The sequence below is a fragment of the Mercurialis annua genome, linkage group LG1-X (genome assembly GCF_937616625.2).
Source record: "Mercurialis annua linkage group LG1-X, ddMerAnnu1.2, whole genome shotgun sequence".
Lineage (NCBI taxonomy): Eukaryota > Viridiplantae > Streptophyta > Magnoliopsida > Malpighiales > Euphorbiaceae > Mercurialis > Mercurialis annua.
Window position 1 is genome coordinate 47,690,213 of NC_065570.1, and position 25,591 is coordinate 47,715,803.

The 25,591-nt window shown below is 33.2% G+C and overlaps 2 protein-coding genes across 5 annotated transcripts; one reads left to right on the forward strand and one right to left on the reverse strand.

Annotated features, from left to right (window-relative positions):
- Positions 1-321: 321 nt before the first annotated feature.
- On the reverse strand, positions 322-16,283 carry LOC126687323 (uncharacterized). Of its 4 annotated transcripts, none has more exons than XM_050381860.2 (15): positions 16,183-16,283; positions 15,673-16,051; positions 15,068-15,147; positions 14,432-14,470; positions 12,883-12,901; positions 8,974-9,024; positions 6,655-6,782; positions 6,508-6,576; positions 5,261-5,346; positions 3,915-4,024; positions 3,063-3,113; positions 2,819-2,877; positions 2,204-2,248; positions 1,535-1,609; positions 322-926 (listed from the first exon to the last, which is right to left on the reverse strand). In XM_050381860.2, exons 2-15 carry the CDS (start codon positions 16,007-16,009, stop codon positions 807-809), a joined length of 1,269 nt encoding a protein of 422 aa, XP_050237817.1. In that variant the 5' UTR covers positions 16,010-16,051; positions 16,183-16,283; the 3' UTR covers positions 322-806. The 4 variants fall into 4 exon arrangements, with proteins under 4 accessions (XP_050237817.1, XP_055962465.1, XP_050237824.1 ...); XM_056106490.1 differs by having other exon boundaries at positions 16,179-16,196; XM_050381867.1 differs by lacking the exon at positions 16,183-16,283 and having other exon boundaries at positions 6,664-6,782; positions 15,673-16,154.
- Positions 16,284-16,608: 325 nt separating this feature from the next.
- LOC126654037 (protein THALLO) lies at positions 16,609-22,861 on the forward strand. The gene is made up of 17 exons (XM_050348076.2): positions 16,609-16,704; positions 16,828-16,989; positions 17,145-17,236; positions 17,416-17,533; positions 18,063-18,202; positions 18,453-18,587; positions 18,702-18,796; positions 19,304-19,391; positions 19,567-19,749; positions 20,207-20,368; positions 20,449-20,523; positions 20,741-20,880; positions 20,964-21,105; positions 21,632-21,888; positions 22,062-22,122; positions 22,226-22,294; positions 22,375-22,861. The coding sequence occupies exons 2-17, from the start codon at positions 16,884-16,886 to the stop codon at positions 22,498-22,500; spliced, it is 1,989 nt and encodes a 662-aa protein (XP_050204033.1). The 5' UTR covers positions 16,609-16,704; positions 16,828-16,883; the 3' UTR covers positions 22,501-22,861.
- The last annotated feature ends 2,730 nt before the right edge of the window (positions 22,862-25,591 follow it).

The window sequence follows — 25,591 nt, forward strand, 5'->3', positions numbered from 1 at the left end:
ACTGCATGCAAGGCAGCACACCAGACAAAGCTATCACATGGGTACGAAAGGCCAACTTCAATCTAGGAAAGAGCCGGAAACTCGAATCTTGGAAGATCACATGATTACCTCATGAGGATCCCTATGAGAATGCATGCTCATAATGTTAAATCTTTTACATTACATCCTGATGTTACTGTGTTGGCTATTGAAGTTCAAGAAAGGAAAAAAGTTGATTTTGCTTCATCTGAAATTATATTTCACAAAATTGTTACTGGTCCCTCAGGAATTCCTTCTATAAATTCTCAGCAAGGAGAACGTCACCTAGTTATCAGTGGCAGATTATAAGCAGAAGGCAACTCATTTAATTGTATGCATGTTATTGTGAGAACTCTACACCTGAATGAAGTTTCTGTAAATTTCATACAGGAAAATCTGAAGGTGCATGAGAATAAAGTTAGCACCGTACAAGGGTCCGAACAACTCAAGAAGTTTACACCAGGAAATGACTTCGAATTTAATGCTGTTTTCGAGCTTGAGGAAATCGAATCTGAAACACGATCAGGTTGAGATCACTTAGATGTAAGTTGTACTCATGATTTTTCCGCCTTCATTTGTCATCCTTGAAAGACCCTCATCTTGTGAAATGAAGTGAAGTTGAAAAGAATTAGTAGATTTATCAACTCTGCAGATACAATTAACCTAATATTCCTCATTTGCTAGCCAAAATATCCCGACTTCAGTGTTCACATATTGCCGAGCTTTTGGAGTTTACTGTACAGAGGTCTTTCTTTTCCGGATAGCTTGGACTAACAAGACAGTATTTATCATTGTTCTTCAAGCTTTTTCCACAAATTTAAAGCTCTTCTAATGATTGGATCTGCTGAAAATCCTTGAGCAAAAGGACTAATTGCTTTTAAGAGTCTCATGAATTTCTCCCCATCATCCTGCATTGATGAAGTTCGAGAGTTGCAGCATCCACAAAACCAAATTTTTTAATCTTTTTCAAAGAAAAGATTATAACATAATAAATGAACAACTAAACAATAATAATAGGATAATTTTGTGCTCTCACAACCAATTTTTAAAGACGGTTGCAAAAAAACTTGTCGAACACCTGAAATTCCAAGATTTTATATATATATCCTTTACTTATAAAAAATTATTATTTCCCCATTTCTCATCTCGGCATTTCCTGTTTCAGTATTTCTGTTTCCATGCAACATAGCTTAAAGATTGAAGATAGAATAAGCAGTAATATGGCGAACAACCGAGTCATAAACCTTTCTTTACTTAACAAAGTGTCCACGAATTCTAAAAAGATCTGGACGACGATTTCAGATTTGTATTAAAGGGTCTTCCTATGACCATCAAGCAAACTCCAGGATTTATAGCCACTCCTATATCGGTAAGTAACAGTAGTGCCCCCCCTCACCCAGTAGTATACTCAAAGATTAGAGCAAACAAGTCCTAAGATAAGTTGATATACAAAGCATAATCACAACATAACTGAATGAGGATTTAACAGTAGAAATATAATAATATTCACACTTGCCTTGGGTTTTTGAAATGCTAGATCTTCAATGGTGAACGGAACCAGATAGGATGGCAAATCTGAACGTAGAAGTACCTGCCATAATCCCAAAATTTAATTTAGATCATGATAGAGTCCAAGCTCTTGGTGCTTAAAATTCCTGTTAGGACAGTAAGGTGACAATTGCAATAATAATTCACACCCTTAGACATGAGATATTTTTGTGACGCCTCTATAAATAGGCTATGCAAGATCAATGTATTGGTAAAGCATGCTCGACTCAGATTTTAACACGGTGGATCTAGCTGGATTCTGTAAGGAGTCCTACCACAGATTTGTTTATGCTACAGAGACTAGATGAAAGTAAAGAAAATTAGAAATGTAATGTATCTCCCTGTCTTCACCGTTATTTACAAATAATCTACTATGATCGTATGAAAATTCTAATCATTGATGAAGGTAAATCTTTAAAAAGAGAAGAAATGATAGATAATGATCTTTGAGACTCAAACTATAAAGAGGCAATCTTTTGCTGCATATAGCGTGAGGATCAGTTTTATGAACCTTGGCATGTGAGCTCCAAATACACGAGTAGATAACTTTCATGAGCTGTTTATGCACTTGAAGAAGAAGAAAAAAGTTCAAAAAAGACAATGTACAATAGGAAACAAAAATCACGGAGAAAATTACCAGTTTCTTGCTTAGTACAGCCTGATCAGCATTTGCTTTCAAAGCCTACAAGAGAAAACCGCGGGGAAGCATTACAAAAATGAGTCAGCAAGATGAAGAAAAGAAAATGGTGAACCTTTAACAAAATATTAAGAACCTGAAAGTACAATATAACAATACAGTATGACTACCTTGGTGGAGAGAGAGAAAAATGAGACAATTTCATTGAGCTTAGAGCTAGTTCAATTTAAATCTAAAAAATTAAAATACATGAGGCGACTCCACATCTTGGTGTAGCAAACAGCAAGGTTTCTTTTGGAGGGAGATGATATTGCTCAATAGGGGAGAACATTATACTTTGCATTTTGACTAATTTTGCTTGTTCCTCTATATCCCAGATCACTGAATCAGGATTAACCTCGCTCTAGTTTCCACCATTACTGAAGACATGCTAAGAAGTTAATAAAATGAAGGCATTTTCTCTCACAAATGTTCCACAGAACGACCAAGAGAAGGGAATCGAATGCAGTTTCAATTTTCTTTGTGTCCAAACAGCCACTAGATCTTAATTTACACAGAGAAAAGATAAGTTTTTGCAAGCATTTGATGTTATTGCAGTGTAGCTAGACATACTACCTCTCTAATGCGTTTCCCTTCTACTTGATCAACACACTCCAACAGATTCTCTAACGTGCCTGCCAAAAGAAATGTCAATTACAACAAGTAATGTTTCTGACATGTCAACTGAGCTTAATTTGATGTAAGAGTAGGACGAAGTTGAGAAAAATAAACTTTAATTATTCTGTCGCTGACACGAATCTTTGTAAAACAAGGTTTATTTAAATTTGATGTATGGGTATGTCATGAAACATATACATACCAAATTTAGTGATCAGTTGCACAGCATTGACACTTCCAATTCCTCCAACTCCTGCAATTATAAAAAATGACACATCAATCAAGCTGTCGGCTGACATAAACCTTTAAGTGAACAAAGAACAAAAAGGATGAAAATGCTAATTGGTTTCATTGTTCATTCAGTTAAGCATTTTCATTCCTTTTCCTCGCTTGTTCCAAAATCAAAGGAAAGGTTATATAGAGCCTTATAGCACTTCAGAGAATTGCAATACCTAAAGATATAATGACAAAGCAAAATGATTATCCTCGTAAATCAACAGAAGAAACAATCATTCTAGAATTTTGTCATGCAATGGAGAAGGGAAAAAGAGGACATTATGCAAGAGTTGGATAAAGGAAGAAGTTTGAGAGGGTTTCAGAAATCAAGGATGATTGATGAGCTAACTTATTTTTATACGATCTTTATATTGACCTCGGGCCTATAATTGCAGATTCAAATTGTAGACCTATCTCCAAGGAAAGGTCTGGAGTTGTGGAGACTCTTAGGAAAATAAAATCTCAAAAAGAAGAGACAAAAGTACCCAGGTTAAGTGGTTAAACCAATGAGTCTGATAGTTAGTTATAGTCCATGAACTAATGCTAATTCTGAGTAAGTCAGTGTCATCAGTAACTCATCATTATTATGCAGCGCACATGCTTCACATAAATGGTAATCATCAAGCAATGAAGACAAATTAAATACAACAAGACCTAAGGGAGAAAGACAGCACAAAGAAAAAAACAGCAATTTACGAACATTGATTGTGCAATGCTAATTCAACTTCATTAGAAAAACACTATACAATCGATCAGTGTTGGAGATGGATCAAGATACCTGGAATGTTATCAGATGCGTCACCCATGAGAGCCATTACATCAGCAAACTGAGAAGGCTTCAATTCTCCATACAATTTTGCAAAATCTTCCATTCCAAAGGAAACCATCCTGGAAAAGAAAACAATAAACTCTTAGAGTCTCAGGAATAAAAACCAAAACAAACTGCTAAAAGAATCAGATGAAAAAACTGAGCTACTCCAGGTAAAGTCTTAACATTTCTAAGTATGTTATTTGCTCAGTTTTTTTCCCAAAAACATTGACGAAAATTTCTTCGGATAGATAAAATAATAGAAAGGGTTAATAGTGCAGAATAAATTTGAACTGTACATTACATATTTTTGCAATTCCGCAGTATGGTACTAAGTAGGAACAAGTCTTATAATATATCTATTCTGAAAATAATACAATAATGCACCAAGCAAAAATTAACAGGCTTACCTATGAGCCTTCTGCAATAGTTTTTTTAAAATGAAGGACACAATTTTCCATATGTAATTCGATTATACATGCTCCTTAAATTCTTTGAAACTTATTTAACTCCATGTCTCACTTCCATAAGAATTAAACGACTAAAAGGAGACCACCAACGCATTAAATCATCAAAATTTGCACCATACTAAGAAGTAATGGAAGGTGAATTATGACTTCAAGGTTTAATCATGATAGTGGATTATTAAGTTGTAAGTTGCACATTTGGAACTGATTTTTTTGGTGACCCTTGAATTTGATCCTTGGGCCAGAGATATTGATCTTCCCATTTTTCACTATCAAAAAGAGAATCATTTTTCTTCAGATAAAGATATATACTCTCTTATTTTCTGAACATTTTGAGTTTTATTGTTTCAGAAAGATTTGATCTTTATTACCTCCAGTACACACCATGATAAGTTGAACATAAACTAAAGTTATCAAATTTGGCCAACTTAGTTAATTTTCAATTTATTTAATTTAACAGTCAGATTTGGCTCTTTATGATATCATAAACATAAAGCCAACAAATTTGTTGATGATCACATAGATAGAGCCATCAACAATTTCATACACTATGCGTTTATATGCATAAACAAATTCTCATCATAAATAAGTAAATTGGCAAACTCATTAGCATAGCAGAAGCTGATATTATTTATACAACCAGTTTGGTCATCCATTTTACTTTAGATAATGCAGATTCTATAACATAAGATTAAAAGGAATATTCTTTTCTTTCGGGAGAAGAGGCAAAATTAATTTTTGGAAAGGGATAGAACTTCCAGAAAACCAGAAAATTTTAAATCATTAAAATCTCAAATACTCATAAACACTAAAAATTAATGTGATAGAGTTGTAAGTAGAAACACTAACTCAAATCCACGAGATGCAATTCGTAGAAGACGTAATGAAGGAGAGAGAATCTGAAAAAAGTCTTTGTCAGGAGAAACAACCCGTACCTGTCAGAGAAGAAGCGCAAGCAAAAGTAATGTGCTTGAAGAAAAGAGCAAGCTCTTAACCAAATGACTGTATCACCACAACTTAGCCTACAACTACAAAAGAAATGGAGAATTCCCAAGCTGTGACCAAGTAAATCAGGAAGATTTCCTTCCTTCCATGACATTCAAGAGTATGATATGCAATAGAAGCAAGAACATTCCAATCATCTATAGTCATACTGAAAAGGAAACAACTACTATAACAGTAGCTACTTGATAACAACACCAAAATCGTTCCAAGAATTTCAAAATGAAATTGTACATTTACACGGAACAACGACTAAATTATTTCCTTGATAAAAAGGACAGGATCAATAGATACATTATTTCTTGAGCAAAGAGAACCCATCCGATATTAACAAAATGGTTCCGAGAATTTCAAAATGAAATTGTACATTTACACGGAACAACGACTAAATTATTTCCTTGATAAAAAGGACAGGATCAATAGATACATTATTTCTTGAGCAAAGAGAAGCCATCCGATATTAATAAAGATATAATTTTATAAGGAAATGGCAAAAATTATTTTCAATGACCTACTCTGAACCAAATTGAAAGAAAAGAGAGGCTTCTTTATATTTCAAAGGCCTAATAGTAAAATAAATCTAACCCTTTACGTGCTGATGCAATTTTATCCAAAGATTTTAATTTTTGTAATAATAGCCTAATTTCAATATTTCCTTGCAATTTTAGCCAATTTTTTTCCAATCAATTTAGGTGTTCCATTTTTTAGTTGAATTTATAAATTAACTCTGTAATTAGCAAAACCCATTTTTCAGAATTTCAAAATTTAACTTCTAATATTAAAAAAATAAGAAATAACGTTAAAATCTAATTACAAATTCTCTAACTTTTTCAATGATTGAAGTAAAAAAAAAACGAATCTGAAGCTAAAAATGACCGGAAAAGTTAAACGAAGCTTATAGGTATACTGAGGCGAAAAATTCAGGCATTAAATTGATTTTAAAAAATGGCTAAAATTGCAATGAAATGTTGAAATTAGGCTATTATTACAAATTAAAAGTTTTGGATAAAATTGCAACAACCTTTTTGGATTTAGTTTACCATTATGCCTATTTCAAACAGACATTCAGCCATTTCTGCTCTCATAAAAATCACCTTAAATCCAGCATCTATGCTCCTCATAGCCAATGTTCCAATCACATCATCAGCTTCTACACCAGGTACCTACCTTATGAAAACTTATGATCAAATATTATGCACAACAGAGTAAAAGAAATTAAACATTAGCGTACTGTTATTTACCTCAATCACCTTGATAGACATAGCTTTTATAGATGCTTTTAAGTATTGAAGTCCCTGAACTATGGTATCAGGAGTTGGGGGACGATTACCCTTGTATAATGGGTATAGGTTGTGACGGAAATTCATACCTTTAAAACAAATACAAAACAAAAGACATTAGGAAAGCTAACAATTGACCATATTGCACATGCTAAATGTTACTTGTGAACTACTAAGATAAACAAAATGCATGATTAAGTATTAAATAGTTTTTGCAAATAGGAGACACCCACAAAATTGCTAACCTTACAAGAGCAAAAACTGTAGACTAAAAAGAATCAAGTAAAAGAACTTCAAACTAAAATAAGACAACACAATTTATTTTCATGAGAGACAGATGTGAATAGTGGAAAGGACATCATGAAGACAGCACTGAGAAATTGCATTGTAACTTGTAAGGCCTGAAATTAAAAGTTGACTTCTTTTGCTAGATATGTGATAGGACCAGCCTTCAGCATCATATCTAATGTAAATAACATTCATAAGTTCAGTTTCAAAAGCCTAGTTGGTTACACATATTGTATGCAGGTGCAACTAAGCCAGGAGGCTACTGGTTGTTGGTTATTCTAAACTGTCAAATGAAACGACTAAAGCACAAATATAGCTGAACAAACCGTAACTTGAATCAATAAGGACCTGGTAGGCTGCCTATCAGTTTCTTATATCTCAAAAATAATTAATCAGATGCCAGAATTCACACATGATATCAAGATTCCAAAATTCCCACCTGAAAATGAATTTGTTTAATCGAGTGTGTCCATTTGCGACATTAGTTTAAACTCCAGAGCTTGTTCCTAGATGGAGCTACTTGTAATATTGTCAGAAGGTGCTAATTGTAGTTAATTGTACCCCATATCCCTGGAGCCTTCAAGCACAAAACGAAGCATACATCGAAGATAAGTTTGATGGAGCTGTGCTAGTCTAAGCTCTGAGAAAAAATTAATCTTCCTAAAGCCCATCGATTTCCGACTCAAGAGTTGAACATGTAGTAATCTTGCAATTAGACAGTTCTCAATTCAGAAGTCAAGGAATCAAGAGCTAAGAAAATCGATAAGGAGCCACTTTCAAATATAAATGAAATAAACCAATATACTAGAACCAGAACCAAAGTATGACTATATGACCAGACAATTATAGACATATAGAATTACGCAGAATAAACACACAAAAAAGAGCCTTTTAGTATGCAAAAGCAAGATTTAAACACTCGGGAGGTGTTTTATTGTGGGAAATATTTTACCATTTCTGTTTTCTTTTCTTTCTATCCAAATGGAAATGAAAATCTAAAAACATGTTAAATATGTTAACTGCTAAAGTTATTCATATCTAATATTTCTTTCCATGCTTTGTCATGATTAATTTAGATACAAGTTTTTATTTTACTAAAGTATATAGAGTAATCCAATACTTTTTTGTAGCATAATTATAAGGATAATTGCAAATTGCACATGATGCAATAAAGATAGAGATAATAATATTAAAGAATGAGAGTAACTACATATATAAAGTGATGTTATAAAAGTGTTTAAAAAGTTAAACATGAAAATTAAGAAGTAGATTAAATTAAACAATATATACAAACGGGTTTAAACTCATGACCAAAATTGTAATAAATACTAACCATTATTATACTGCGACATTTTTAAACAAAAAAAGAAAAAAATAGAAGAAGGAGGTGGTGGTATATACATTAGAGTTTATAAATTATAATGGAAACTCGGAAAACAGATATGGAATATTGTCAAAGTTGTAATTTAGAGAATTAGAAATATTTGTTTCCATTTGCAGAATCTTTTCAACTAAACACCAAAATCTATTCTCCAATTTTCTTAAAAAACGAGTCCAGTTTTCTACAACTAAACAACCCTCAGTGCCAATGTGGGCCTAGCTTGGATGGCTAAGACACCTCTAAGTGCATCAAGAGGTTGTGGGTTCGAACCACGCCTCCGTAACTAACAAATTAACAATTGAGACTCTAAAGAGTCGATTACCATCTTTGACAAAAATAAAACAACCCTCAATTTTTTCCAATAAACTAGAATTTATAATAATAAACTGATGCATTAGAAAGTGATGAAAATATTGTACAAATGGGATTCAGGTTATGTACACGGTTACAATGGCACAGCCTTGGTCTTCCAAGATGTTAGGACGAAGAGATATGTTCTTTTATGTAGAATGAGAGATATTCCCTCTCTATATACAGTAGAATCCATTTAATTCACATGTAAATGCAGTACTTAATCATCCCAAACGTTTATACAATTTGAACAAACATACCTTTTGCCATGACATTTTCTTTGGATGAAACACAAGTACCAAATGGACCTCCTGTACAGAAAAATTTTCTTCTATCAATTTTTTTTTCTTGAAAACAGTCTTATAATTAGAACTATTTCATAACTTGACTCTAAAAAAAAGAAAATATGGAATAATTGGCATCCAGCATAAGAGCGAGTCTCACATAAAACAATCAATTGTCAAGAGCATTAAATTTGGACTCAACTCTTAGTGAAATATACAAAAGCAAAATGAATAACTAAGCCTATAAGAAAAATGTCTTGTCTGGAGACCCAAATAGAAAGAAAAAAAGCAATTTAAATAAACTTGATGCAACAGTCAAAATGTTCATCATAGATTTCTTATTTTTCAAGGAAGTACTATGAACGAAACGGTTTCCCCACTAATGTCAAGGACATGAACTATTATAAAACTTTGACATCCTTTCTAACACCAAACTCTCTCTGGTTAAGCTAACACAAATCTCTAAAATAACCCAGCAAACCTAATTCTCCCTACAAGCTCCATAAATGCAGGTATATATTGCTAAGCCTCCTCACAAAAAAAAAAAAGTAAAAATGAAACTATGATTACAGCATATGAGACATAAATCATAGAGATATACATAACTTCCTTTTTTGGGCAATCAATCATCGACATGTTAACTTTACAAATTTAAGAACCTAAATGAAAATAATGGTCATGACTCATGAGAAGGACATATGATTTGAATACAGGATTATAACAATCAAAAGTTTATGTCATACTATCCTAAGAAACAGTTAACCAAAGTCCAAAAAAGCAAGCAAAAAAGATCCTTTCTTCATTGCTACATTGAGATTTCCACAAAATGAACATCCTCAGAAAATGTTCATCATGAAAAACATGAAGATGTAAGCCAATTTCGACCACTAAAAGATAGGGCACCAAGAGCAATATGCTGAAGGCATAATGGAAAGCTCATGCTTTACTTCAATTTTCTGATGGTGACTTTGTATCCATTTAGGCGCCAGTAGAAGTACATGGAAATAGGAGACACGAGATTAACAAAATTTCAAGTTCAAGATAGAGAAAATATTAAGATAATTGGTGGTAGGATACTCTCTACGCTATCATGCGTTCACGCTTGGTTTGCTTTGTACAAAATTCTGGTTGATTTAAAAATTATTCGAAACATTACTTCAATCATTAAAGTCTAAATTAAATATCAAAAAGATCAAAATTCCTTCAAGCAGTTGGTGAATCAAAAATATGGCGAGCAACATGATAGGGAGGTGACCATACTTCTAGAAAGACATTAGTGGAATAATGTCAACAGGCGACGACAGAAAATGTGATAACTAATCAACACAAGCTGAAACAGCAGAATCCACCCATGGGAACACCAAGCAAAAAACATGACCACCTTATATGATAGTTCAATAATAAAAAAAATGGATGACAGAAAAATTTAACAAATGCTCCAAGTCACTTCAGCCTTCTTCAGAAATTCCAAACAGGCAACATCCAAAACTACCTCACCATTTTTATCACTTACAAACGAAATTATCAAAGCACTTACCTTGCCACAAAATTCTTCACAAAAATAACCATCACATTATACTGTAGAATCCCTTGTTCAAATAAAAAAGAGAGTACAAAGTTTTCTCATCAGATCTCATAAAAATAAGAAAAAATAATATCACTATTTTCTAATATTTTTACAAAGTAAAAGTTCCTTATCCAATGCAAGTCCTTTCTCAATCACCCAAATAAAACACTTACACCATGTTGAAATAGGAAACTAGAACATTAAGTAGATAAGAGAATTACACAGTTTAGAGAATCAATGCCCTCTTTATGTGTAAATCTTCATACCTTTGCTAGATAATTTCCCTTCCAAACATACCATCATTTATGGAATCTTCCAAAATCATATCCCAAACCTATTTATTATACGATTTATCTCCCAGATTAAAATTGCTTCTACAGACACCCAAGTGCAAAGGAACCAACTCAGTGCTCCCTATTTTACTTCAGCTGTAGTTTTTTTTTACTCGCGCTCATCTTTATTATCCGAGCACAAATATATTTACTTCTAAAGTAAATTTCAGTACTATTAGTATTTTCATAACCTCTTATTGTTTCATACAGTCACATAAATTCATTTATGTATGTGATGAGTTAAAAGATATTCGTCGTGTCTTTAGGAAACTTGCAAAAAGAAAAGAAAAGGTTAAAAGTTTGACAGTGCCATGATGTATGAAACAGTAAGGGCCACTATCTTCGAAATCTAATACAAATTACAAAGCTGGTTTAATTTACTGACCTGTCAGATTTTACATCACAAAGATCACTATCAATTTTCATTTTATGCTTTTAGCTGAATAACTAAATTCAAAGCCAGGCCAAACACATCTCAAGTGCAGAAAATGTTTAAGACTTCTTAGCAACAAATGGATAGAATCATCTACAACAGAAAATATAGTTTTGAGATTTTTTATGTTCCAGTCATATTATTTCCTCTCTTTAATGTTTTGAGCATGATACATGGTATATCTAGGAAAACAGGAATATTTTCTGCTTGAGCTTAACACTAGTGTTTCATGTAGAGCCCATGGGAGAAACATTTAAGCTATTCAATGAGCCATCAAATGACCTTTTCCTCATGTTTCAATATAGTTTTTAAGACTACAGATAACTATATGAGTCAAAAAAAAGAAAAATCTCACTCTTATTGAGGTTGATGAACCATCAAAAATTGGGATGACTTTTATGATATATATCAAAAATAAGTATTATGCCATTAACTTAACGAGTAATAATAAGAATGAAACAACATTAGAAGCACACCGAGGTAAAGGTTATTTGGAGATAATAAACCAAAGCTGTAGCCTCACCTAACAGCTTAAACTTTTAGATGAATTGATAAATTGACAAATAATAATGATGTTTGACATATGTTATTGAGTTAAAAGAATAATGTTATGTGTATCACAGTGTATCCTTGTGGATCGATATATATTTTACAATCTCAATTCTCCCAAATTTTATTATCTTATATAGACTAAGAAAAATTCAAAGAGGAAGACCGAAGGAGGGCAATGAGGAAAGGAACGGAAAAGAACAAGAAGATGCCATTTTTTAATCATCAAGTATTCTATAAGAGCTACAATATTGAATAGCAGATCATAACCAATGAAGAAATCTTACTATATCAGCACCAATCATAATAGAAAATTGCTAAAGAATAATAGCCATTTAATGGCAAAGGATTTTCTTCTTTTTTGCAAAAGAGAAAACCCACAAAAATAGCCTAAAATCGGCCAAAATTTTCAAAAATACTTTTTTCCAAAAACATATCACTCAGCACCTAAATATTCTCACTTTGTCCATTCCGAATTAGAGATGTATCGAAAATATATCAGTGATGTATCTTTGAGGTATCATATATGTAACTACCATTTATCTTTTATTGGCAAAAATAAAAGCGTAAAAAATGAAAAGATTTTCAATTTTTAGATAAAGATGTAATTTTTGGGCTTAGAGCATATTTTTGAAAATTAAGTGATTTTTTGGATAGTTTTGTGGTTTACCGTTTGCAAAAATCTAGAGGCTCTAATACATATCATTTGAGTACTTTCATGTCTCACATTGACTAAGAGTGTCGTAACTTAATAAGCAAGAGGTTGGGGTCAGTACTCACTACATATGATCAAACCAAAGCCGGATCATTGTAAATCTCAGCCACATAGAGGCATCAGATAATTTTTCAGAGTTTACAGTCACGCATAAAAGAACTCCACATATAGAATGTATAATTGCCTGAAATGCATATTGCAGGTAATGTAAAAAGAGAGTAAATAAGCTGGATAGGATATTTAGAGAATCAAATGCATATCCAATATGGCAAAAAAGTTTAAATCTCACCATCATGATCAAACACCACCTGCAGGGAAACAATAAACCAATTGATAACATCATCAAATGGTGAAGCACATTTATTATATCTTTATAATTTAGACAATAAAAAAGAGAGCAAAAAAGAGCATCTAGAACAGAAGCCATAAACAGCTCAGAAGATTGTTCCACATAACTATATTCTATGCAAACTAGTAATATTTGAAAATCATCAGTAGTGAAACCGGAGACGAAAATTATAAACCTGCCTATCTGAATTTGAGTAAGAAACAACACTTGATAATACATAGCATCTTGTGGATTTGATATTTATATGTTGATCTTACAATTCCACAACTAAATTGCCTACAATCTAGGAAGTGGTAGAACCAAAGGATGCACCAAAAGACATTAGACAGCCAATTGGCGCATAGTTAGGCCAATAGCTTCTCCTAATATTTTATAACCGCCAAGGTGCCATTCCACTATGACAAGCATGAAGGCACTTTATGGTAATTAGAACATGTAAAGCAGATTACTATGACAAACATGAGGGTGAATGGATGAGCTAAAATAAGACGATGGAGCAAACAATAAATAAATCTTAAAATAAGTGGAAGGGACACTCGTTTAGGAAACATTTGTAGGAAGGAATAGAAATGGTTTGAAGTCGAACACAAAATGGCTCCAAAAAAGAAAGATGGGCACGTTGAAGCTGCAAGTGACACAGAGCAAAATAGTGGAATAGGATTTAGAAGCACTAAATCTTTTAAAGATACAACTTTAAACCAGGTGGATAGAGAAAGGAGGTCCATGTATAGTTGAGCGAAGTTGTGTTATTCCAAATTTCCATTATATTTTTCTTAAGACACAATGAGTGTTGGTTCAGCTGTTTGGTGGTCAAACATGAGTTGTTTTTTGACAAAAAACAACTACTTAACTGTTTGGTAAGGTGATACAACATCTGTCAGCCTCAAACTTTATTTTGAAACTCTTTTCCTAAAACAAATAGTTGTTTTAATTTTATTAATTATTAAGACAAAATGAGCAATTCTGGAACACATTATTTTTATAATATATAAAGTCAATGAAACTATTTTTATATGATATAGTTATTTATAATTACATAAAAATTAATTTTTTTATATAATAGAAGCTATAATTAAGAAATTAAATTTTAGTATAAAATAATTTAAATTAAAAAAAAATCTTATAAAAAAATATTTCAATTATAATATAAGAAATATTTATACCTTTCAAAGTTATTTAACATATTATTAACAACAACTAATCAAAGCTCATCTAACAAGTATTATGTATCAACTATGAGCCAAAAGGATCCATAGAATCTTTCAGGTAAAAGCAAGTTTGTTTATCTATATAGTTGACATTTTATGTTTTTTGAGGCATGAGTTGCACTTCTGAAGCTTTTTTAATACTTTTAACATATATGAAACAGAATTTATCGGCCAAGATGCTTTCAACTCAAGTCAAGCCCAAACATAACAACAATGGTGATGGAAACAGATAGCTAATGCACATTAGAATAGGCAAACAAGCATCATGGACAATCTCATACCACTATATGGGAAGGGAGAAATTCCAGGACATCAATTATCTGCAAGAGAAAGAACAAATATGCTTTAGGGCTTAGAAGAAGCAAATAATTTTTTTTAGAAAATAACTTGTTTAATCAAAAGTGAATAGGCTACAAATTCACAAAGATTTAAACTACAATTAAATAATTTGCTAATAATTATTCTATCTAAATAATATAGGATACATATAAATTACTAATATTTGCTCTTATATGTAGGATATGAAAAATATTCAACATGCGGTAAGTCAGTCAGTATGTCCAAGTAATGTCACTTAAATTGCAATTCTAAGGGCAAACTAATTATGTCCACAAGAAAAGACAATGTGAACTCAAAGGGTTTTTTCATAAATGAAGTAGAACAAGAAATAAAACACAATCTTGAATTCCACTAACAAATGATAGTCTAAAAATATAGTTAAAACTCACTTTTAACCAGAGGAGTATCGCATAGAAAGAAAATAGCATTTCTAACTCCAAATGCAATGAGTATGGTATAATCAGACACATGTTGTGCAATATATATGCTTATGTAAGGCAAAAACTTCAAAATAAATTTTTTTATAAATAATATCGGTAAAATACATAAAAGATAACCAAATAATAAGTAATCCTTACAAGTGATAGTGCTGAAAATATAGTAAAAACCCAATCTCCATTGCCATCTGCGTGCGATAGATGACCATGGTGCAACTTTGCTGCTCTCCAAAACAAAAAACAAAAAACCAGCTAAAGTAGATCACTTGTAAGGGATAAAAATGAATCAGTTGGTCCAATTTAATTAGATATTGCATCAAACAAACGTAAACATTCAAATGAAAACAATAACACTAATCAATTATATGACTAAATACGTTAGATCTCAGAGATGATTATAAAACCATAGTACCCTACAACCACCACTAACCATTCACAGCATCTTCCAACGGACTTGCCCAACTTCTCAAATAATTTTAGCAGTCACATACATTCTAAAAACCTACTATCTTACGCAATGCCTTACATGATGTATTCATTAAATTTCTAGAGTTAATTATATCCGCAGGCACCAAAACCAAACAATAACAGAATAGCGCTCCATCCGTAATAAAAGAAACTACGAAACTGCAGATGAAAAGACAAGGTACAACAAACAGCTGAATTTGTCTAAGTAAAATGCAACACTCAGATGCATACGACACAAATTTTTCAAGTCAGAGAATAAGAAACAGTAAGAAAATTACCAATAATTTTATAATAAGCTCTGTAAATAATAGCCGTTCCATCTATAAGCATAACTCTTCCATCGGAAGGACTACCATGTGCAACATTACTTTGAGAAGTATGCTCAACAGTATCACTTGGCGAAGCAACTGTGCGTGAAACTGAACTTGTACTGGATAATCTACAACAACTCTTCTTAGATGAAGTGAATAAGGGATGAACATGAACAGCTGAGTTGAAATTGAACATCAAATTCCGAATTTTCTGAGAACTTTTCAAATTCACTCCCAAGTAGTTCATGCTTCTCCATAGCGAATGAACTCCGCCGCGAAGATTCAGGCACTGACAGTAAGCCATGATTTTATGCTCAAACTACTCTCATTTCTCAGTGAATCTGACCTGAAATCGTGAAAAAATGAGTGAAGTTGGAATCCAATTACATAAATAACCTACTCAAAATCCACTTTTATTCAGATAATAAAACCTAAAAACTTTCAATTTCAATTACTTGTCATATTATTATTACCCACCATTAATGCACTGCGACAGAGATTTTTCTATTTCTTTTTGCGCAATGAAATTACTTTAACTAAAGGATCAATCCCCACCTTAAATTTGTATTTTCAAATCAAATAAACACATTTTAAGGTTTTTTTTTTAAATTAGTTAAATTCTAAAAAAATTGTGTTTTTCAATAAATACATCATTTTAAATTATTTTTTATTTTATATGTTATGAAATTTTCTTAATTTAGATAAATAACTTAAATTTAAAATTCTAATTGGATAAAGTGATCTATGTGGCTTTAAAACACAAGTTCAGAGAGCTAATTAGCTCAAAAAGATTTAAAGTATATTTATTTGATTCGAAATATAAATTTGAGGGCCAGATTGACTCTTTATTCTAATTATTTTGATAAATTTTTATATGGGCCGATATCTCGGGCCGGAAATATCGGGGTTTTTCTCCTAAACCCGTCTAAAACCCTCCCCTTTCTATTAACCTAAAAACTGCTTCTCTCTGTATCTCATCACTCACAAACCAATTTGCAGGTAATATTTGGTAATTAATTTCTATTTTGTTCATGAGAATGGTTCACTTTTCTTATAAGCTGAGCATTGTAATTATCAATTTTTATTTAAATTTGTGACAAGTGTTTAATTTCTTAATTGCAGGCGGTGGTGGTGGCGCGGCGTTTTTTGTTGCTGTTATTGTTTTGGTTTGTTGAGCAATGGCAAAAAGAGGAAGAAATCAAAAGCATGACAACACAAACCCTAAGCGAAAGTCTCGGCGCGAGTTTGTTGATCCCGAAGACGTGGATGATGATATTGATGCCTGTAAGCCTCACTCACTCACTTGTACTATGTTTTTTTCGAATATCATAGTTGCTAGACTAGAATTGTTGTATTGAAAATGAAATTCATGTCACGAACGATATTATTTTTCGAGATTTCAACTGAATTAAATTAAAGCTCTGGCAAAATGATTGCAGTTCACAAGCAGAGGGATGTAATTCCACTGGATATTAATGATGATGATGTGGATTCAAGTGATGATGAAGTGCAACCTGTTTTTGACTATGAGGTTTTTATTATTTTTTTAATTAGATTTCATATTGCAACACATTTACTGTTACTAGCTTTCATAATATTTTCTTTTCTTTTGTTAGCGTACTCGGCTCGAATATGAGTGAGTTAATTTGATTTGCCCCATGAATTCCTTTCTTTTTTTATACTTGAGCAAGCTAGTGATGCTGCTTACAGGATATTAATGCCGATGATGATGATGATGATGATGATGATGACGATGATGATGGTGGTGATGATAACGAAGATGAAGATGAGGATGATGACGCCCTAGATACTCAACTTGCTGCGAAAAGTAAGTCAAATTTTAATTCAATTATTTTCCAGTTCAGAATTTTTTTGAGTTCATTTTATAAGAAAACTGAGATCAAACTCTTTCGACTTTCGAGTAAGTAATTTGTTGGAATCATTTTTGATATTATGTTTTTATATGTCAGTTTAATCACACTGCATGAGGTTGTTGTTGGTCCTTTTGTTAGAGGTTAGATTTATTGAACAAACAGCTAGATCATTATGGTTTGAGTTAAAAAGTTAGAAGCTTTTCTCTTTTTGGGGCTCCCAGCTACTTCTAATCATCTAATTGTTTTATATGCTGCATTCTTCGGCAGCTTCTAGTCTCTTTCATAATTTGCTTTGTAAACTTTTTAACTAATAAACCTTAGTGTTTGCTTAGCTAAACTAATAATAGTCAATGATTTGCTTGCTTTGTTTATTCATGAAAATGAATTAAGTTGCAATCTTCAACTATGCTTTTATTTGGTTTTATGGTAGCTTGGACTACGTGCTAAGTGAATATCTATGAACTTTTTTACTACTATTTGCAGTCAAGAGGCAGCAAAAATATCTCAGTGAAAAATATGGTGCATCCGTTGATGAACAGGACGATGAAGACTTAGATGATGAAGACAAGATGGACGTATGGGGTGGGAAAAAGCACCAATATTATGGTGGTGGTGATTACGAGGTAAGAATTCATAAGCATATGTTCTTTGTTCTTCCCCACTTTTTCTTCCTTCCCCTTCATATGTTACATGCATATTGAGCACCTTGTCGACTAACTTTTGTTTCCATGTGCAAGCATATTAGTTAATGGTTTTACATACTTATATGGGCCTGTTTTCTGTTTTTTTTTTATTTGGTTAATGCACTTGGATTCCTTGAAGTTTCTTATAAATAAAATTACAGTAGAAGTTCTTATTGATGTTATTTTGTAGGGGGATTCAAGTGATAGTGATGCTCTTAAAGAAGAGGAGAAAGCCATTATGGATAGTCAAAAGAAAAAGTTAGATACATTATCTATGGAAGACTTTGGCATTGAAAATGTTGATGATAGGGATTTAACCATGGAGGTGAACCTCTTACACATCTTTTAAATTTGATTAATTCCTTGTTATTCGAATGAATTTAAGGATGAAATTCGCAAGTTTGTTAATGAAATATGATGATTTAATATCACTTTGTAGGAAATATCAGTTAAAGAAAAAAGAAAAACAAAAGATTCATCGATCAAAGATTTGAATATTATGTCCAGAAAGGAGCAAATGGATGTCGTCTATAGGTAAAAGTTTTTATATCTACATTTTGAGTTTTTTTGGGTTTGCTTGCATATATTTCTATTGACATAGTTACTAAAGAGCAGGGGCAAGTGAATGAGAACTGTTAAGTGCAAAAGTACAGTATGTTAATAGAATGTAAGATTAAGATCCTTGTAACAGCTGAGCTTCAGAATTTGGCATTATCTAACTAAATTGATCAAGCTTATATTTAAAACAAGGGAAAATTAATGACCAAGTCTTATTATTGGTTTTGATGAAAAAGAGGCTTTGAGAATCTTAAACTCAACGTCATTAGCAAGGAATAGCTTGCTTTTATAGTATAGGAACTCTAGCCTGCTTCAATGTCACAATTCATATAATCTTTGTATGCTTGTATGAAGTCTTAAAAATGAAATTTGAAGAAATGACAGGGTGTATGCAATCAAATCTATATGGAATTTCTCTAGTTTAATTTTGATCCAACTATGGTGCAAGAGCAAACTTTATTGTCTATTTTCTTTTTGGTACAGTTCCGCGCCAGAACTGGTAGGTTTGCTTTCTGAGCTAAATGATGCACTTGAACAGCTTGAAACCAGAGTTAATCCACTTCTAAGCAAGGTATTCTTCTTCTATTTTGGTTATCCTTTATCCAATAATATATTTGAGCTATGCTAATGATATTTTGATTCCTTGTGCATCTCTGCTCTTCATGCTGGATTTTCTTCCTTCTTGTTTATCTCCTGATTATTGTGTTCTTTCATTTTATTGATGCCTAGTTACATACTATCTATAGGTTAAAGCAGGCAATATTACTCTGGAGGGTGGGTTGCGCTATTTGGAGGTGAAACAACTTCTTTTATTGGCTTACTGTCAGGCCATAACGTTCTATCTTCTTCTCAAGTCTGAAAAGGAGGAGTCAGTTCGTGATCATCCTGTTATAGCTCGTCTAGTAGAGATCAAAGGATTATTAGAGAAGGTTTACTCTCTTCTTTAAAGAAGCTACGTGTGTTGTGTGCAGGGAATTTTTAAATTCTTCATGGGTGTGGAATAATTGGCACGTAGTAATTTTTTCCTTTTTAGTACTAACTTCCCAGCATATAGTCACGAGATACTATGTTACTTGAATTAATTCTAGTAGGGGATGTCTCGTGAATAATTATAGTTGGAAATGCTAGCTTAGTGAAGGCCATCCTAAAAGTTGATATTTTAAAAGTTAGACATAATAAGCTCATCCTGAAATTACTTTTGAATCTATGATTTCTGTTCATTTGGCTGAAGCAATTGTTTCTCAGTGAAAGTAAAATCTCATGGTTGCATCAGGAAAAAAAATGATAATTTTTTTGTTTCTCATGGTTAAATTTATGCATATACGATGAACTGCAATTATTCATTTCACGAGATCTCTTTCATAAGGACTCTGTTTTATTCCATAGATGAAGCCGCTTGATGGAAATCTTCCATCTGAAATTGAGGAGTTTCTGAAGAAAAGCGATGTGGATGAGACAGGGGGAGATAAAGTTACTGAAAACTCTTTGCCTGCATTCCAAGCTGAATCTGTCACATTAGCTGAAGCTGATGCAAAAGAACCAGCAGAGGTGGTAGAAAATGTTATTCCTTTTCACCTTTCTTTGTTGATGTCATGTACCGATTTCTGAATTTCCTTTTATTATTACAGCCTTGTAGCACATCTGAGCTGGTTAAAATGGAGTCTTTGAAGGCTCCTACTAAAGAAAAAAAATTGAAGCGTAAGGTGAGATCAATGAAATGCAGCTTCTCCCTTACCCCACTATTTTTGCTATTTGGAAGGACCCCAGGGTCATGAGATACTTAAGGCAATTGGAGCTCAAGATTTTGAAATTGGAATTCCCAAGTGCATATTAATGTTGTTACATTTTTTTTCTTCTGCTGCTGCTATAGTTGATAGTAGTACTGCTGATGTGACTAATTTATCTCTGCAAAAATGGCAGACTGACCAAGTTGGTGTTCAAAGTAAGGAAATGTTAAAAGTAAGAGCTGAACTTGAGGAAAAACTGAAGCAGAAGGGGCTCTTTAATTCCTTTGCTCCAAAGTCTGATAAGGGTCAGAAACATCCAAAATCATTGAATGGGTATTATTTTTGTCTGTCTTCCCAAACTGATTCTACTTTTAACTGGATGATTGCTGAGGACTAAGTCATAGAATATTCTACAGGCAACTTGAAACATTTGATGACTTCAATGATGATGCTATGGATGCTGAGAGAGGAAATGGTGGATTGAGTAATGGGCATGGAAACTTGCTGGGTTCAAGTAAACTCTCGCGACTTGTTTCTGCCAAAGCAAATAAACCAAAGGTAGCCTATATCAGACTTATATGTTCTTCCTCATCTTTATGAACTTTTTTTTTCAATTGAATTTAGATGCATATTTTCGTACTTACTTGACAGCAGATTGATCACTCCCCAAAGCTTTACAGGCTGTAATAGAAACATGTAAATTTGAACGTTAACTTCTTCTGTTGTTCCTTTTCAATTTGGTTATAGAAGAGGAAATTTTGGAGACTAAATCTTTGAGACACTTTTTCTGTATATCGTTATTTTTTCTCCTAAATTACTGAGTCAGGAATTTACTTTGAAATGCAATTTAGGAGTTGCTGGTCTATCTAAGCATGCTGCTGATACGAATATAGTTTTAATTGGTTAATCCATTCCGACAACTGCCACCTCCCTGCACCTTTACTGGCGATTTTGTCAGGGACATTATCGTTGATTGGATATTAATAATTTTAGAGGATATGCTGATGGAGTATGTCAGTGTTGAGATGTTTTAGGTTACATCTATGTGCTGTCTTTTTTCATACTTTTTCCTCCTTGTGGCTAGGCTATTTCGGGTGACGATGATTTACCCAAGAGAGATGATATTGGAGAAAGAAGAAGGAAACATGAAATGAGAGTGTTAGTGGGTGCTGGTGTCAAATCTGAGGATGAGGCTGAGGATGAGCCCGACACAAATGAGACTGATGATTCCTCCGAAATGGAGGAGGATGCGGATACTGGAGATTTGGAAGATGAATTCTACAAAGAAATAAAAGAGAACAGGGATGCTAAATTTGCTGCCAAAGCCGAGAAATACGGAAGGTCTGTTAATAATTCTACCATCTGGTACAATATTATAGCTGTAATGGTTTATTTCAAGGCATTATGATGAATGACCTTGGGTCAATTTATTTACCAGTTCGGAGTTGATTGACATGTTGCTAGAACTGTGTCTGTCAATGCTTATTCTTTCTTAAAATTTTCCTTTTTGGCAGGAATGCAACTCTTACTGCTTTGCCTGAAATTGTTGATGGAAAACGACATATCACTCGTCAGGTGAGAATACCTTATCTGAACCCGCTTTTTCTTAACCATTTCCGACCATGGTTAAACATATAGATTTTTGTTTATGTCTCTTTTCGTTTTCCCAAATAACCAGATTGATAAGAACAGAGGCTTAACCCGTCAACGGAATAAAGACCTGAAAAATCCTAGGAAGAAATACAGGGTAAGGATTTTTCCTTTCAGTTTCTTTGCTGTGCTGCTTTATTCTTTTGGAGTACCGATTTATTCTTCCTGTGTCAATAGACAAAGCATGATAAACAAAAGAAAAGGTGGCAAGGCCAAGTGCAGCAGATCAGGAAGCCTGGTGGGTCCTATGGTGGTGAATCGACCGGAATCAATGCACGAATCAGTCGAAGCGTCCGATTTTGAAAGCATGTTCCGGCTGCTTTGCATCCAACTAATTCTGCTCGGCAATCTGAAAATATGCGCTGGATCATATGGCATTCAAGTCGTTGCACTAATAATGCTACGGCTGACCTGCATATTCGATCTTCATCTTCCTGGTTTCAATTATATTAAGCGACAGAATCCATGTGCTAATATCATTTTAACAAAGGAATTGAAGATTCAGCTTATTATTATTTATGACAACCCGAATGCGGGTTTGAAAATTTTGGCTTGAAAATTTTGGCTCATCTGTTGTTTCTCAATACGGCTTTAAGGCGAAAAAGAAAAAGAAACGATTGCTACCATTATCCAATTTGTGGAATGAAAAAACTGCTTTTTGATATTTAAGAGCAACAACTATCTGATATCTCGAATTTTCAGTTTTTAAGTAGTGTATTCATATTCTTACCCGAATTAATAATTATCAGATAGATAGGGCAAATTATCTCATCATATATGAGGACAACTTACAAAAAAGATACTTATAAAAATTTTCTTTTTGTGATATCTATTAGATAATTTCATTTTTATAAATGATCAAGTTTACATAAACTATTTATTTAATTTAGATTAATGTCATAAAAATTCACCAACTTTAAACTTTTTTTCATTTTAATTACGCCGTTTAAAAATCGTCATTTTCATACACGAACTACCAATTTTTATCAAATGCATACACCGTTCAAATTTCCGGTGAAAATTACAGAGTTGGCAACCGGATAGTGACATGTCATAACGATCCAGATAGTGGCACGTTAACAATTTTTGCCGGATTTTTGAATGGTGTATGGATTTGAGAAAAGTTGGTAATGTATGAAAATGACGATTTTTAATCAGCATGATTAAAATGAAAAAACGTGTAATATTGGTGGATTTTTATGACATTACCCCTTTAATTTATATCCATCTAATTTATTTAAATTATCCATTGTAAATGTGCATTTAATTGTAACATTAATCTAAGAGAGTTTTAACACGTTGTGAATCCGGTTTGCTCGATTTCGAGTTAATATCTTGTTTCCACAATTAATGTTGCATTTTCATTCTTGAAAATTCCCTCAATTGGCAGCAGATACCTTCAAAATCTTTATAGATAATATCCAACGCTAATAAACTAAGAATCATCAAGAAACTTGCAATCTTTCCTGAAACATGATTGTAGGAAAGATTCAAGAACTGTAGGCCTCCCGATGTCCTTGAAGAGGAAATAATAGACCCTTGAAAGAAGTTGACTCCGACTGAAAAACCATCATTTTTCGCTTTTTTTTTTCATTTTTATATTTCCGTTTCTGTATTTTCATTCCATATTACATAGCTTGTGAACTAAAAGCAGACATAGGGCTCCTCGTAAGACATGATTTCTCACTCCTGCTAGTTGAATGTTGCTTAATACAGGCAGATTCAGTAGTACGAAAACAGAAATGGACCCCTTGATTATAGACAATATGATAAGAAAATACAAAATTTCAATTTTTTTGAGATCAACTAATTAAAAAGCACCTAGCTATTAGCTATAAACAATGGGAATGTGGATGGAACAAATGCTCCTAGCCGAACATCTCAACCTGGATCAGCTGCATCCATTCAGCTTTATCTCGAACAGATTTTTCTCTTTTTGTGGCGTTACTATGGCAGATCTAGTTTGCTAGAAATGCCTTTAACATTTTATCAGAAAATGGATGACGCGCAGGTGCTTCTGCAGCGTACGTGGTGCGCTGCTTCTAGCTGTCTGCGCACAGCAGCAGAAATCTGGACAGCAGGGGCGTAGTTCTACTGCTGCTGTTCAGTGGCAGCAGCCTCCTCAGACCTGCTGTAAGATTAACTCTTATTTGGCACTCAGTTCCGCCTAGGCAGCTCTGGGATTGGCGATTTGGGATCATATCGTCGGGTTTTAGTTTTTGCAGGGAGCAAGACTCCAGCAGTTGGTGATGTTGTGCAAGGTGAAGCAAAGGCGATTCTTTACGGCTCGCAATTGCTAGAGATTGTCATATTCGTGGGGTTATGGTGGTGAGCGATTCTAGCACCATTATGGGCAATTTGCAGCAAGACTTAGTGGGTTTATCCCACAATTGCCTTATTTATGAACATATTCTTGATTTGGTCTCTTGGTCTTAAAGAGAATTTGTAATCAAGTTGCTCATAATATAGCAAAATGGGCATTAACGCTTCAAGATGATACTGTATTATGATTAATGAAATTCTACCTAAGGCACAGAAAATAAAGTTTGAAATCTTAAAACAGAGAAACGAAAATTGAATTAAATGGAGGCATTTATTTTCTGAAAAGGTAGAGTGCTAATATTAAATGATCATCCATGCACTTGCTCCTTCATTAGAGACCCAATTGAAACCTGCAAAAGCAAGAATTGAGGCAGCTAGAGCCATGGAAATCACCGAAGAATACCAGCAAATTTGCCGAATAAACCTGCTTATTTCTTTCTCCAACAGCACCGCAATAAAGGAAGCACTGAACCCTAAAACCAGTAAAGCTCTGAAAACATGGAAGCAGGATCTGTTGAAGATGAACGGAACTCGATCCCCGTCGCGAGGAAGAAGCAATAACAGATTGGCAGATGCAAAGCAGATTGAGATTATGTGTTTCATTATAGTATTCTGCAGTTGGATTTTGGATGTAAAATATGCTATGGATTTCGGATTGTCAACTGAAAGAAAGAATTCCATCTTCCTGTTGTTCTTCATTTGGAGGAGATGACAAAAAATGTCCATTAAAAATGAATCAATATAAAAGAACAAAGGATCAATTCACCCCCTCAAAGTCTCAATTTTAGTTTAAATAATAAATTGATTTTTGATGTTTTAAAATACAAAGGGTAAAATTGAGATTTAAAAATTATTAAGTATTAAACCAGAAACTAAAAATAATATTTTATATTATTTTAAACTTTTTACCATTCAAAACCGGAGAGTGTGTTTCATTCTCTCAGAGAGGTGCGACGTGATCTTTTTTGCCAAGTTCGAGGATACGTTTGTCCAAAAAAATGATTTATTTAATAATTTGTGCCAAGGTGAGGGGGTAAATTGATCCTTTGTTCCAATATAAAACATCTACTTT